This window comes from Lutra lutra, chromosome 13 (assembly GCF_902655055.1).
Source record: "Lutra lutra chromosome 13, mLutLut1.2, whole genome shotgun sequence".
Taxonomy (NCBI): Eukaryota; Metazoa; Chordata; class Mammalia; order Carnivora; family Mustelidae; genus Lutra; species Lutra lutra.
This window is the reverse complement of record NC_062290.1, coordinates 93,205,435-93,219,286: the sequence shown is the minus strand read 5'-3', so window position 1 is coordinate 93,219,286 and position 13,852 is coordinate 93,205,435. Positions and strand designations below refer to the sequence as shown.

Here is a 13,852-nt window from a genome sequence, read left to right as displayed (position 1 = left end):
ACCAACGTGCTCTCTGGGGACCGTGGCCGGCGTGGCACGTCAGCGAGGCCTGACCGAGTCCAACTGTGGCGCTCACTGTCCAAAGAGCATAGGTGTGGGCAGCACCCGGCGGTTTCCGACAGTGAGGGCTTGCGTGGAGACGGGCCGACCGCAGGAAGGGAACGCTGTTTCCCGTCGTCTCAGTGCAGGGCGTGGACAAAGCCGCCGCACACTCGGGCCAGGCCGCCTGGAGCTGAGCTTGCCCCTCCTCCGAGACCCATCCGCTCACCTCGGCACGGTGACCCGCAGCTGACGGTCCTAGGGGGACGCCAGGGGCACCAGCATGGAGGGCAGTAGGAATCCTCCCAAAAGCCATGACCACCCTGGGAAGCCAGCCACAGCCCTACACACTCAAGTGACCGTCCCACCGTCCCACTGAGCCCCAGACACTGCAGGCCACTGTCCATGGCCCTACCGTGGGGTGGCAGTGTGCGCCAGTGGCCGTGGATGACAATTCCCATGCGCCACATGCTAGTGATGCATACCCTGATGGGGGGGGCTGCGGCCAGATTTCCTTTGCCCCTCACCCTGCGTCTCACCGGAGCGCCCCTCATGCCCTCGCAGCCCCTCAGGAGCCCCGACTCCCAGCACCCCTCGCACCCTTTGCCCAGTGCGTGGAGACAGGCTGTCCGAGGGAAGGGCCTAGTCCCTCGGTCCCCGTGGGCCAGGCATCATACAGAAGCATCGCATGTGCACATGCTGTAAGCCTGTTCCTCTGCTCTGGTTGCCTTTAACCCCCATTTGTATTTTTATGGCGTTTCTCGTGACCCCAAGACCTACCTCCAGGTCATAACGGTACTAGCTCAACTTTTCTTTTCGGGTCACCAAAGCCTTGCTTCCCATAATTATACCTCGCCGTCTGCCTGGAACTCTGTGCACGTGTGTGAGTGTGTGTGGTGTGAGGCAGGGACATCATCTTCCGAACCTCGTCCCCGCAGGCGAGCTCCATCCAACCCATTCCCCGCACAGACGTTCTCGCTGCATTTCAGACCCCGCTCAGGTTTGGTCCTCAGCTGTCTCCTCGATTTTCAGGGTCCGTCGGGGCAGCCCAGCGACAACACACCACTCTCCTCGAAGCTGCGGCCCCTCCCGTGGGGGCTGAGACCGGCCAGCGCAGGGCGTTCACCGCTCGAGCGTCTCCTGAGCCCCAATCTGAGCTCCTATCGCCTCCTCATCCCGATGCTGTTTAATTGCTTTTCTTGTTTTTCTCATTTTTCTCACCAGTCTGGCTGAAAGTTTGTGGTCATGCACTGTTCCCAAACAGCCAGCTTAACCGCTGTTGGTTTTCCCCCATTTAAAAAATATTCTCGTTCCGTTCTTTATAGCATCTTTATAGCGTCTTGGTGTCTCGTTTCTCTAGGCTGCTGGTGTTATTCCTGATTTAGATGCGCAGCTCACGCGTTTCCGTCATTCCGCGGCTGTTTGAGAAAGGCAGGTGGCGCCCGGGAGGGCTTCCCGTGATTGCCCACCGAGGGCACAGGCTGGGGCTCAGCTGGCCGGCGATGCCTTCTCAGAGTTCGGAGGCTGGGAGCCCAGGATCGCGACGCCCGTGGATCCGGGGTCTCCTCCCTGGCCGAGGTCTTCTCGCCGTGTCCTCACCTGCTGGAAGGGGTGAGGCGGGTCTCTGGGTCTCTCGGCAAGGTCAGGACAAGGTCAGGAACCCGGTCTGTGGGGGCCCCGCCAAAACCCCAAAACCCCACCTCCTCGCCCCGTCTCGCTGGAACTAGGAACCCAACGGAGGAACCCACGGGGCCGCACGCATCCAGCCCAGCGTGCTCTCGGGATGCCTGGCTGTTTGCAGCGCCGTTGCAAGTCCTGTATTTTCCCCGTGATTTCCTCCTCAAGGCACGAGCGGGGGGAGGACTGGGCCACGGTCGCCTTCGCATACAGCCCTGCTCGCCAGCTCCATTCTCACAGCTTTGCGGCCAGAAAGGGGGGCCCCTGGTATTTCCCACGTTACCTGGGATGTGGGCCATTTTCCTGACTCTTCTGGGCGCGTTTTAACAGAAAGGAAGTCTTCAGTGGCCGGGCAGGGTCTTCGGACGCACGGATGTTGTCCTTCTGGTCTGGCGTCTTCTGCACTGCTGTGCGCTTTTACACCTGGGACCTCTGCGCCTGGTGCTGCCTTATCGTCTCCCACTGGGACCGTGGGTTCGCCAAGAGCCCCAGGTTCTTCCCGCTGGTTTCACTGCTTGCGTTTCGACATGGCCGGCTTTCGACTTCTTTTTTTTTTTTTTTTTTAAAGATTTTTTATTTATTTATTTGACAGAGAGAGATCACAAGTAGACGGAGAGGCAGGCAGAGAGAGAGAGAGAGAGGGAAGCAGACTTCTTGCTGAGCAGAGAGCCCGATGTGGGACTCGATCCCAGGACCCTGAGATCATGACCTGAGCCGAAGGCAGCGGCCTAACCCACTGAGCCACCCAGGCGCCCCGGCTTTCGACTTCTTGACTGTTCTGCCTTCTTGCTAGACTGCTCCCTGCGCTGTTTTTATATTGGTCTCTTTTTGTCCCTACGCAATGCTTCTGACCTTACGTTGTGTTTGGTCCGGGCGCCTAGGGGGCTCAGTGGGTGAGCCTCTGCCTCCGGCTGAGGTCGTGGTCGCAGGGTCTTGGGATCGAGCCCAGCATCGGGCTCCCTGCTCAGCGGGGAGCCTGCTTCCCCCTCTCCCTCTGCTGCTTCCTCTGCTCACACGCTCACTCTCTCTCTCTCTCTGAAATAAATAAATAAAATCTTTTTAAATAATTGTGTTAGGTCTGCCCTGTTCTGCCGTGATGTGTGGGGAATCAGAGATGATGTTGTCCGATCGCAGGCGGCTGGTCTCCCTCTCTCTGTAGGCTGGTTCTCTCCCATCCTGATACCACGTGTGCATGTGCACAATGTCGTGTGTGCGCATGTGCGTGTGATGCCATGTGTGCACGTGTGCTCTGATATCGTGTGTACACATGTGCATGCGATGTGCGTGATGTCATGTGTGCACGTGTGTCATGATGTCATGTGTGCACGTGTCTGTGATGTCGTGTGTGCTGTCGTGTGTGCATGTGTACTTGTGGTATCATGTGTGCATGTTGCGTGTGGTGTCATGTGTGCATATGTGCACGTGTGTGTGCGTGTGGTGCCACATGTGTGTTACTACACACCTATCTCCGCCCATCGCGGTTCTCCCCTTCTACCGCGGATCGATTCTGCTGTGTACACACAATGGACAGGCTACGTCAAGCTGCCCGCTCGGCCGGAGTATAGATGAACTCCTTAAATTCACGAGGTAAGTCCCTTCTTGATGCTGAATTCAAGGTTAGGGAGCCTGCCCGGGATGCAGGAGGGTCAGTGAGACCAAGCCCACAGCCCCCTGGTCCAACCTGCACCCTCTCTCTGGCAGCCAGCACGTCGGCCCCGCTGGTGGGGATGGAGGGTGCACGCCCTGGCACTTCGTGTGATCCCTGACGGCCTCCCTCACAGAGCGCCCCCGCCCCCGGCACTCAGACTCGCTTCCCTCCCAGATAAGATCTGCAACTCTGTCCTCTGGCCAGTGGCCCTTCTCTGATGGTCCGTGGCGGTTAACAAGATTTGTTTGGTCCGACAATAATGACATTTTATCCGCTCCACTGCAGAACTGGCCGCCGTTTATGGCCGGGAGGGGAGTGGCCGGCTGTCTGTGCCAGGTCTCCTGGGGGCCCAGGGCCGAGGGGTATAAAGGCAGCTGTGTGAAGAGTGGGCACAGCCTGTCTGAGCCCCAGAGAGCGACCTGCTGGCAGCCGTGAGCCCAGACTGAGAGATGACGACCCTGCTGCTGACCGTTGGGCTCAGCCTTATTGCTGTCCTGAGGGGCCAGGACCCCCCAGCCTCAGAAGAGGACCCCGTAGATGTGAGGCTCAGATGGGGCAGGGAGTGCTGGAGGGGGCTCAGGGAAAGGGGAGACGTTGTAGGGTCAGGCACTAACCTCTGTCCCTGGGGGAATGGTCAGAGCAAAAGGGGTCTGTGCCAGATAGGCCCCAGGGGACAGGGGGCCCTGGAGAAGGCTGGCCACAGGTGGGTCTGGCAAGGGCACTGAGCATTTGCTGGGGAGGGTGGTGGGCTGAGAAATCCTCATGCCTCCAGCGCTGGGGGGTTGGGGAGAGCCTGGAGCTGCAGAGGAGGAGGGGGACCTTGGAGGGGGTCGGCCTGAGCCCTGAGGAAAGGGAACCTTCTCCAGGTGTCAGGGAAATGGTATCTGAAGGCCATGACCGCAGACCAGGACCTGCCCGAGATTAAACCCGAGTCAGTGACTCCCATGATCCTCACAGTCCTGGACAGGGGTGACCTGGAAGCCAAGATCACCATGCTGTAAGTGTCAGAAGCCTGGGGGCCTATGACCGCCCCCAGCAACACCCCCCCCCACATACCGGAGAGCCAGCGTCTGGGTGGGACAAGCAGTGCACGCTGGTGCCCTCGTAATGCCGCCTCACACTTAGCACTGGGCAGCGTTGGGGGACCATGCCGGGGCTGCCTCACTGGTGGGGCCACGGATTAGGGGGGAAGCCCCGGAGGGCCAGAGTGGCTGATTGGGGGTGAGATGGCCCCGTCTCCTCCCCTGGGGAAGCCCTGGGGAGTTGCCCCACGTGGCATGTGGGTCCAGCAAGGACTTAGGGTGGGAGATGCCTGTGGCTCTGTTTCAGACCCAGGACATCACAGGGCGTTGTCCTAGGGCTGCTGGAGGCAGGAGGAGCACCCCAGGGCAGCATCCCCACGTGGCCCCTGTGTTCTAGGATAAACGGTCAGTGCCAGGACATGGAAGTCGTCCTGCAGAAAACTTCCGAGCCCGGCAGATTCACGGCCTGTGAGTCCTGGAGGTCGGCCAGGCCGCGCCCCCCCACACGGGCAGAGGGGGCTTCCAGCCTGAGAAGTCTGCTCCTATCTGACCCCTTAAACCTGCTGTCTCCTCTCATGAGCCAAACTGCCCTACAGACACGGACGGGCCCCAGTTCTAGGGGCACATTTGTCTCCAGGAGGGACGGGACTGTCCAGGGACTTCCAGTGATAGCTGTGCCCATGTCAGGGGCCAAGAGCACAGTCATGTTTGGAGATCGGGGGGCTGAGTGCCCCGTGCCCCAAGCTCTTCAGAACCCACAGCCCAAGACTTCTCTGGGACCCACGGGTGGGGTGCGGGGTGCAGGGACTTGGGGCAGGGTGGGGAGCCCAAGAGAGCGTGTGGGGGCTGGGTGGTCTGCCAAGCCGAGCCTGGGTGTGAGCGGGTTCTTTCTGGAGAATCCTGTGGCTCCTCCCGGATGTGTGCTGCTGTCCTCCCACAGACAACCGCAAGCGTGTCGTGTACATCTGGCCATCGCCGGTGAAGGACCACTATGTCCTTTACTGTAGCGGCGACTTCCACGGGAAGCAGGTCCAAATGGCCAAGCTCGTGGGTAAGGGTCACACATCCCTGCAGACGCTCTCCCTCCCCTGGGTCCCTCTTCAGCCTCCCTCTGGCTGCCCTCATTCCCACTCCTGGGCCTCAGGACCTGGTGCACAGCCCAGGTCCCTGCGGTGGGAGCCCAGCGGGAGCAGAGAGCTGCTGTGGGCACGGGGACTCCCGCGTCAGGGATTGGCCGTGCCACGCCCGGGGCGGCGGGGGTGAGGGGTCAGCTCCACCTCCTCCCTGGGGGCCCAGACCTCCAAGTGCATGGGGTCCCACCTGGGAAGGGAACGCCTCTGGGGCGGGGCGGGACCGCAGCTGCTTTCCTCCAGGGACATGTACAGGTGTGCTCCTCCCAGGCCGCCGCGCGGGCTCCCACTTGATACCCACAGCAGCCCAGCTCCCCTCCCGGCCCAGAGCCCTGGGTGCAACCCCCACGCGGGTGCGCGGGCTCCCACCCAGGCTGCGGTGGAGATGCCTCCCGGGCGTGCCCCTCAGCCTCCTGTCTCCTGGTTCCCACGACAGGAAGGGACCCCGAGAACAACCAGGAGGCCCTGGAGAATTTTCAGAAGTTCGTAAAAGCCAAAGGACTCAACCAGGACATCTTGGAACCCACACAGAGCGGTAGGAAGGAAGCCCGGCCCGGCCCGCCCAGTTGCCCCCGCCCCCCCCCCCAAACAGTGGGGCCGTGGCAGACGCTTTCGGAGCACACACTGCATCTGACTGTGGCTTTGCTCTCTCCGGGCCTGGCGGACACGCTGGGGTGCTGGCGGGCTCCCTGGGATCTTCTGGGTCATGTGCGTCTCCTTGTTCCCACAGAAACTTGCTCTTCAAGAGGAGACTAGGGTAAGTGGACAGTTGCCGGGGACCCATGCGAAAATGGCCTTGGAGCCCGTGGGATCTCAGAGGCACGTGGTCTGCCCCCAACCCTGGATCCCACCTGGGCCAGACAGACACGGCCACCAGCCCAGGGGGCATCGCCTACAGACTCCGCTTCCTAGAGCAGCCCCCCACCCCGGCAGCTGGAAAACCCCTTCTGGGCGGTTGCGCCATGGGGCGATGTGCAGCCAGGCAATGGGCCTCCCGACAGGCCCCAGGGTGTGAAATCCCTCCTCGTCCCAAAACGGTCGTTGTGACTCTGCTCACACGATGAGTCGCTTCAAAGATCCAGAAATACGGCGTCCGTGTGTGGGATTCTGCACATCTCCTGGGTCCTTCCCTGGCTGTGTGTCAGGAGTGGGGAACCCCCAGTTGCTGTCAGAGCCAGAATCGAGAACCGCATCCCGGCTCCTCCTCTGACCCTCCCCCGGGAGGGCAGTCACCTTGTCACAGGCTCACACCCCGGCTGAGAGCCTCGGGGAGGCCCATGGGAAGCTTCTCCGTCCTCTGCTCAGACGCTCTGCAGCCCCCTCGAGCCCGCCCCGGCACCCTGTGCGGCAGCCCCCGCCCCCCGGCCTCACCGACACCCCTCCTTCCCAGGGCAGGAGGCACAACCATCCACTCCACGGCAGCCCCGGGACAGCAGCCCCAGGACCCTCTGTCCTGCAGGACATGGAAGGAACCACCCCCCGGGGACCGGGAACCTGGACCCGCTCGACCCCTCCTGCCAGCCCCGCTCCCCGCCCCCCGGCCCTCCGCCCCGATCCTGTGTCCACATAAAGGGTTTCTGCAGTCCCTGGTGGCTCTGTCTGTCTGTGGGGTCCCTCGGGTGGGCAAGCCAGGGCGGGAGGAGGCGAGGACCCACTGATGTCCTGGTTCTCGGTGGCGGAGCCGCGAGTGGCTGGAGCGGGGTGGCTGCGGCTCTGCCGGGGATCCCATGGGGGCTTTCTGCAGGACTGACCCCCACGCAGCTCAGGTTCTGGGTGGTTCTGTGTTTGGGGGAGAGGCCTGATCCACAGAGCTACCCAAGTAAGGCTTGTGAGGCTTGGAACAAAGGGAAGCCTCGGCTCAGGTCGGGGTTTGCAGAGTCCTCTGGGCCCTTGGCATTGGTCCTATATCCGAGCAGCCTGCACGGGGCAGCAGGGAGGTGGGAGGGGGCCAGCAGCTCAGATCAGGGTATGGCTGGGGTCTGGGCCGTGTCGGGGCCAAGGAAGCCGGCCCCTGCTTCTTAGTCTGATCCATCGGAGCTCCCGCCCTCCCTGGTGCTGCTCGGAGCTGGCCGCGCGTGTCCAGGCAGTTTTGGGAAGGCGAGTTACACCCCCGGGGCAGAAGAACCACAGGAATCTGTTCAGACGCTTTTGCAGGTTCCCGGTGTTTTCTAAGACTCGATCTCCGATGGCCCAACACTACACAGTGAGACACAGTGACACTTGGAGATGAGAGGGAGAGCTCCCGGCTACGAGGCTCTGAACATGGAGGGCTGTTGGGCAGGACCAGACAAGGGCCGCACCGGGGACGGGGTACCAGGGGCTGGTGATGTCCACATAATGCACGTGGAGTGGGGTGAGCTGGGTTCCCGGGCTCCCTGTGTGGACTGGCTGCTGACACAACCTGGGGGAGCCTGGGGTAATTAGGCTGCGCAGCACCTGAGGGCCTCCTTGGAGCAGACACTCCCAACACCCAGTCCGGGTCCAGCAGCCCGGCTCCCAGGTCACCTGTGACAGGTGCACAGACACCCAGTCCAGGCTCCGAGGTCACCTGTGGTGGTGCACAGGTTTCAGGGCAATGTTTCCACTTCATGGCTCCTGTGGGGACACGGGAGACAGCTCAGAGCCTGGAGGGCAGTTGGGGTACAGGGTGCTCAGCCTTCCGTCAGTGAGGGCACTGAATGGACACGAATGCCAATGCACTGTCCCTCCGGGCAAGCATCACCGCACTTCCGTGGTGGCTCACAGAGCATCTCTGGACCAGCCCGGGGCTCAGTTGTGTCAAAGCCCCCGACTCAGTCTCTCCACTTCCTCCCACATCCTGGGCAACACCAGACAGACTACCGGGACCCAGTCCCTTGTCCCAGGCCCTCGTCCCAGGGTGTCTGGGGAGAACATAAGTTTAGATGTCCCTCGTAAGACTCCACGTTCCCCTGGTAGCCCGGCTGTCCCAGCGGGCGCCATGAGGACAAAGGGCGTGCTTCCGAACACAGCTCCTCGCCAAGGCTCGGGCTTGGAGGGACGTCCACTCGCAGAGAGTGACAGGTGTGTCAGGCTCCAGCACGTGGCCCCAAGCCTACGCCCTCAGACTGGCCAGGCCAACGGGGCCAACTCTGCCTGGGCTCAGCCAGGCACACGGCGTCACCTCCATGGGACGTTCCCCGAGCTAGGATCCGACCGGAGCCTCCCTCAGCACCGCCAGAGCCTTGCCAAGACCCCTGAGCTCTGTCCTGGGGGCAGCAGGGCTGGGACTGCTTTCTGGGGGTTGAGGGACATTTTGGAAGTGGTGGTGTCCCTCAGATTGGTGGTGAAGAAAGAAAAGAACCCATGGCCAGGTCTCAGGGCTTCTGAGAGACCAGGGGACCCGCAGGGACCCCCCCACCCAGTGCCACCACCCATTCCAACCACCCTCCCATCCATCTCTGGCTCACTCAGCATCTCGGCGGAGCTGTCTGGGGCCACAGCACGCGGGCTCTCCCGAAATGCAGAAACCCTCCGGCCCCTTCTCTCCCGACTCCCCGTGGGGGCCTGCTGGCCAAACAGAGGCGCCGTAGAGGGGCCGAGAGGGGAAAGCAGAGCTTCCTGTTCCCCTACCTGCCCCCCACTCCTGGGCCCTGACCCCCACCCGGACGCGGCCCGGCCCGGCGCCCCCGACCCGCCGCGTGCCCCCATCCCAGCGTTTTCACTTTGGCCTCTCTCCGGGGAAGCTAGCGGCTATGCGAGTCCGGGCGGGCTCCTGCTTTCTTTCCAGCCTTTACGGACGGCAGCCCACCGGCTTCTGCCCCCGGGGGTCCCTGATGAGCGCCGACGCCTACCTGGCCTCGTGTCCCCGTGTGCCGCATACCACCTCTCTCTGACAGTCTCCGGTTTCTCTGCGCATTTGGTCCCTCTCTCTAAAAAAGTAAATAAATAAAATCTACAGAAAAGGAGCGTATGGACTTTACCCTTTTAAACAGGCATTTACCGGGGTGTCTGGGTGGCTCAGGGTGTTAAAGCCTCTGCCTTCGGCTCAGGTCATGATCCCAGGGTCCTGGGATCGAGCCCCGCATCAGGCTCTCTGTTCAGCGGGGAGCCTGCTTCCTCCTCTCTCTCCCTCTGCCTGCATCTCTGTCTGTCAGGTAAATAAAATCTTAAAAAAATAAATAAATAGACAGGCATTTACCTCTTCTGGAGTCCAGCTTTACCCTGAGGTCCCCGCACGGCGGGTTAGCCCTGTCGCCCCTGCGGGGCGCTCCACGTCCGTCCTGCGGGCTCATGTTTCAGGGTGAGCCCCAGATTCAGACCGTCTGCCTGCGGTACTTGGGGTTCTGACTCCCTGGCTCCTTTCTTTCCAGGATTTCTCCCTTCCCTTTCTGGCGGCCACGATGGCCCTGTCCCGTCCCCTGGTTCTCAAGCCGGGAGGGGCACGGCGTTTCTGTGGGAGACCAGGCCTGCCTTCGGGATAGGAGCAGCGTGACCTTCCTCCCGGTGCTGACCGACCTCCCTCGGAGCGCTGTTTCCACACTTTGCCCAGCGTTAACTCCGCACCCCCGGGGTTACAGCTGGAGGTGGAGCGCCGGCAGCTGGTAAAGGACCAGCACTTGACAATCCCAACAGAAGAGGACGTGAGGACTGAGAAAGGGCCACTGTCCCCAAACCCTTGCGGGGCCCTCGGAGTGCGCATCGGTGCCAGCTGGGAAATTTGACCCGGCTTTATGAGGCGAAGACAGAATGTGGGCGTCCCAGGTGGGGTTCCCGGGGCGTGCACTCCGCTCATCCCCCCCCCCAGTTTGGCGGGGGTCGGTGGAGGGCTAGCCCAGGGCACAAGTGGCCGGCAGTCCTGCGGTGCCCCGGCTGCTTGGGGGTGTGCTCCTGCCCCCAGGAGAGCCCAGCGGGGATTCAGAGGGACTCGTGGTCAGGCAAGATGCCTGGGGCCCTGCGTCACTGCGTCACTGCGTCACTGCCTCTCCCCCACGCCTCACACACTCAGATAACCCAGCCCCAGTTCACCATTCCTCTCTCTCGGCTCCAGGCTGACACTGGTCCTGGCGAGCTGGGGGACTTGCTGCCGCTGGGTAGAGCAGAAGGGAGCACCTGAGGGCCTGGGGCTCCCGGGGGCTCCCCTGCTGGTGCTGCCCTACCCGGGAACAGCCATGACGAAAGCCTCAGACCCAAGCACTTGGGACCCCCAGAGACCAGCGTAGGGATGGCCCCTCTGGCAAGTGGCCTAGAGAATGAAGGGAACCCAGAATGAAGCCGGTTCCCAGGAAGCCATTGCCACCGCGAGGCCTGACGCTTGACCGGAGTCAGGCCCCTGTGTCCCGAGGCTGCTGGAGGACACAGCGATGCTAATGCCCTTACAGAAGATCTCTACTGACCTGAGCCCCAAGGTTCGACAGCACCTTCCAGAAAGCTGCCGTCAGCAGGTCACCTGTCCCCCACAGGGTCCCCAAAACCTCGCTTCCAGCAGGGGCCATGTTCCAGCTGTCACCTCATGCCTCACGCCGCCAGGGCCCTGTCTGCCACCGACGAAGTGGCTTTCCTTGTGTTCTGGGCAAACACGAGCACACACGCGGGGAAACCGCTACCAGAGTCCTCACAGCCGGAGGGGCTACAGGAAGGGCAGCTAGACACGCCGCACGCTCTGGCCCTGGTGGGGAGGGTGCTGAGGACGCAGGTTCCCCGGCGGGGCTGGGGCACGTGGTGGTCCTTGTCCGCCTCCACTGGCAGCGTTTTCACATACAGTCCTGCAAACGTCCGCTCACGCATAGATTTGCGTAGCCACCAGCGAAGTTGGGATGTAGAGCCGTTCCATGCCCTGACACTACGGGCAAAACCTCCCTCCTACTGCCTCCCCCGCCCCCCAGCAACCACTCTTCTCTTCTCCAGCGGCTCCGCCTTGTCCAGAAGTCACATAAACAGAATTGGGGTGCCACGTGAGGCTGGCTGCCCTCGCTCTGCAGCCCACCAAGCTGTTGGCTTGGTCCGCTCCTCACTCCGTTGCTGTCATTCCATCGCGTGGAGGGGCCGTGGTTTGTCCGACCTGCTCGAGGGGAAGGCCCCCGGGGGCATAGCTGTCTCTTCGCCATTATGACTAGAACTGCCATACACGTTTGCAGACACGCAGCCCCGTGTGTTCATTCCTGCTACATAGAGAGCTGGGAAAGTTCACCCCATTGTACGGGAGTATAGAACCGGATTTGTCAGAGATCGCCGAGCCACTCCCCAGAGCAGCTGTGGACTGGGGTCCCACTCGGTGTCGCACACTCCAGACGTGAAGCGCGTCTCCTGGACGGCGTGGCTGACCCTGTTCATGGCCAGTGGCTCTGCACCCCAGCTCCAGGGCCCTTTGCCACCCAGATGTTCGCTTCGGGGAAATGTCTGTTCAAGTGTTTTGCTCATTTTTATCGGGTTGTTTGCTTTTTTACTGCTGAGGTTTGAGATTGTTTCAAATGTGTTCTTATCCAGATTATGAAATTTACAACTGTTTCTCCCAGCACGTAGCTTTTTATTTTTTCTTTCACTCTCTTAACAACTGACTTTGTAGAGCAGAAGTTTTGGGTTTTTATGACCTCCAATTCACTGATCTGTCCTATGCACGATGCTTTGTGTGCTGCATCTAAGAGTGCTTTGCCTGACACCAGCTCCTGAGAATTTCTCTTGAATTATGTTACACTGAGGCCTGTGATCGATGTAGCCACTTTCGTAAAGGGGGGCATGAGGCTTACGTCAAGGCTCCTTTATTTGCGTGTATGTTCGATCGTTCCAGAACATTTGTCAAACAATAAACTGGCCCAATTACGTGGCCCCAAGTCTGAACTCTCTGTTCTGCTTCACTGACGTGTGTGCCCTTCCCCAACAGCCACATCACACCCACAATTGTAAGCGTGTGCATCAGGTGACGTCCGCCAGGAGGGCTGGGCCCACCGTCCTCCGTGGCCTGCCAGCGTCCCCCAGCGCCCCAGAGTCCCAGTAAACCTCAGCTGGGCTATGGACACACGCTGACTCTCGGGCTCCTTGGTGCCCTTGTGAGGGTCAGTGCCAAAGTCTCTGCAGAGCTGGGACATCAAGGGGTCCAGGGGACCCTGTCCTCTCTGTGATGTCGTAGGGGCAGGGATCGCACCTGCCCCTGGCAGAGGCTCAGCACACACAGGGAACAGGAGAGCCTTTCTCGAAGCCTGGACCTGCCTCCTGGTCTTGGGCCTGAAAGGGCACTGGGCCCACCCCTTCCCCACCCTGGGGAGGGCTGGGCTGTGCTCCAGAACACCTTCCAGGGGGCAATTACCAGGGTAATTACAAGTGACACGTTCAGTTCCATCACCCAGCAGAGAGCATGTGGGGGCAGGGCCCTGATGCACAAGGACGCCTTCGGAAGGCCCCAAAACACCCACCTGCAGCCCTGGCCTCCTGCTGGGGTCGGCTCTGGACCACACGACACACACCCCAAGCCCAGGACCTGCCCTGGTCCTGGAAGGAGCACAGGGTCCTTACTCAGAGGTCAATGGGGACTCGACCACAGGGTCCAGGCTTTGGTGCCTGAGCCTCTCAGCTGGCTGCGTGAAACGGGGGCAGGGGGGCTACCACTCAGGGCTGTGGGTCAAACCCCATGAGGGAGGGGAGCACTCAGCAGGCGAGCCTGGGGCCGCCGGGGGAAGGACAGGGCTCCTCGGGGCCCAGCTCCTCCCTGCCCTGCGAGCATGCCTGTGAGCAGGGGGTCCCTGTCCCTGACAGGGGCAGGTGCAACACGTGAGAAGACAAAGACACACGCAGCGTCCCTGCAGAGAGGGGAACACGGCGTGCTAGGCTGGATGGCGACCCCCAAAAGATACGCTTGCCTGGAGCCTGGAGCCTGATTCGAAAACAGGGTCTTTGCAGAGGTGATCGACTGTCACAGACCAAGAAGTCAGGTCAGACTGGACTGCGGGCTCTACACCCCAGGGCCAGTGCCCAGAGGAGAGAAGAGATGTGGGTCACAGGACAGAAGCCGCAGAACAGAGCAGGGAGCTGGGAGAGTCAGCAGGGACCCCCGACCCCACTCTGCCCCACTACCTCCTTGGGGCTTCACTGGGGGGTGAACCTCAGTCCAGTGACACCTTGCTCTCAGACTTCTGCACACCCAGCCTGGGAGAAACTAAGTTTCTGGGCTCTGAGTGCCAAGCCTGGGGTACTTTGTCATAGTAACCCCAGAGGAAGCACAGAAGTGTCCCACAGACCCAGCAGGATGGGAGGAAGGCAACATTCCGGTAGCACATCTGGGGCCTCTCCCCAGGGAGGCATGGTTGCAGTTGAGCCCTGAATCCCAAAACAGGGCCCCTTAAGGGACGATCCAGGGTGCAACGTGGCAGGTCCGGGAACTGCAG

The 13,852-nt window shown here is 61.5% G+C and overlaps 1 protein-coding gene across 1 annotated transcript; it reads left to right on the top strand.

Annotated features, from left to right (window-relative positions):
- The first annotated feature begins 3,813 nt into the window (after positions 1-3,813).
- LCN1 (lipocalin 1) lies at positions 3,814-6,996 on the top strand. Its single transcript, XM_047698864.1, has 7 exons — positions 3,814-3,903; positions 4,231-4,361; positions 4,784-4,854; positions 5,327-5,437; positions 5,953-6,051; positions 6,247-6,273; positions 6,912-6,996. Exons 1-6 carry the CDS (start codon positions 3,814-3,816, stop codon positions 6,270-6,272), a joined length of 528 nt encoding a protein of 175 aa, XP_047554820.1. The 3' UTR covers position 6,273; positions 6,912-6,996.
- The last annotated feature ends 6,856 nt before the right edge of the window (positions 6,997-13,852 follow it).

What these genes read in the sequence shown, in the direction of transcription:
- LCN1 (XM_047698864.1), top strand. Translation starts at nt 3,814, where the DNA reads ATGACGACCCTGCTGCTGACCGTTGGGCTCAGCCTTATTGCTGTCCTG. An exon ending in CAGAAGAGGACCCCGTAGAT is followed by an intron (nt 3,904 to 4,230) that starts GTGAGGCTCAGA and finishes AACCTTCTCCAG; the next exon opens with GTGTCAGGGAAATGGTATCT. An exon ending in CTTGGAACCCACACAGAGCG is followed by an intron (nt 6,052 to 6,246) that starts GTAGGAAGGAAG and finishes TTGTTCCCACAG; the next exon opens with AAACTTGCTCTTCAAGAGGA.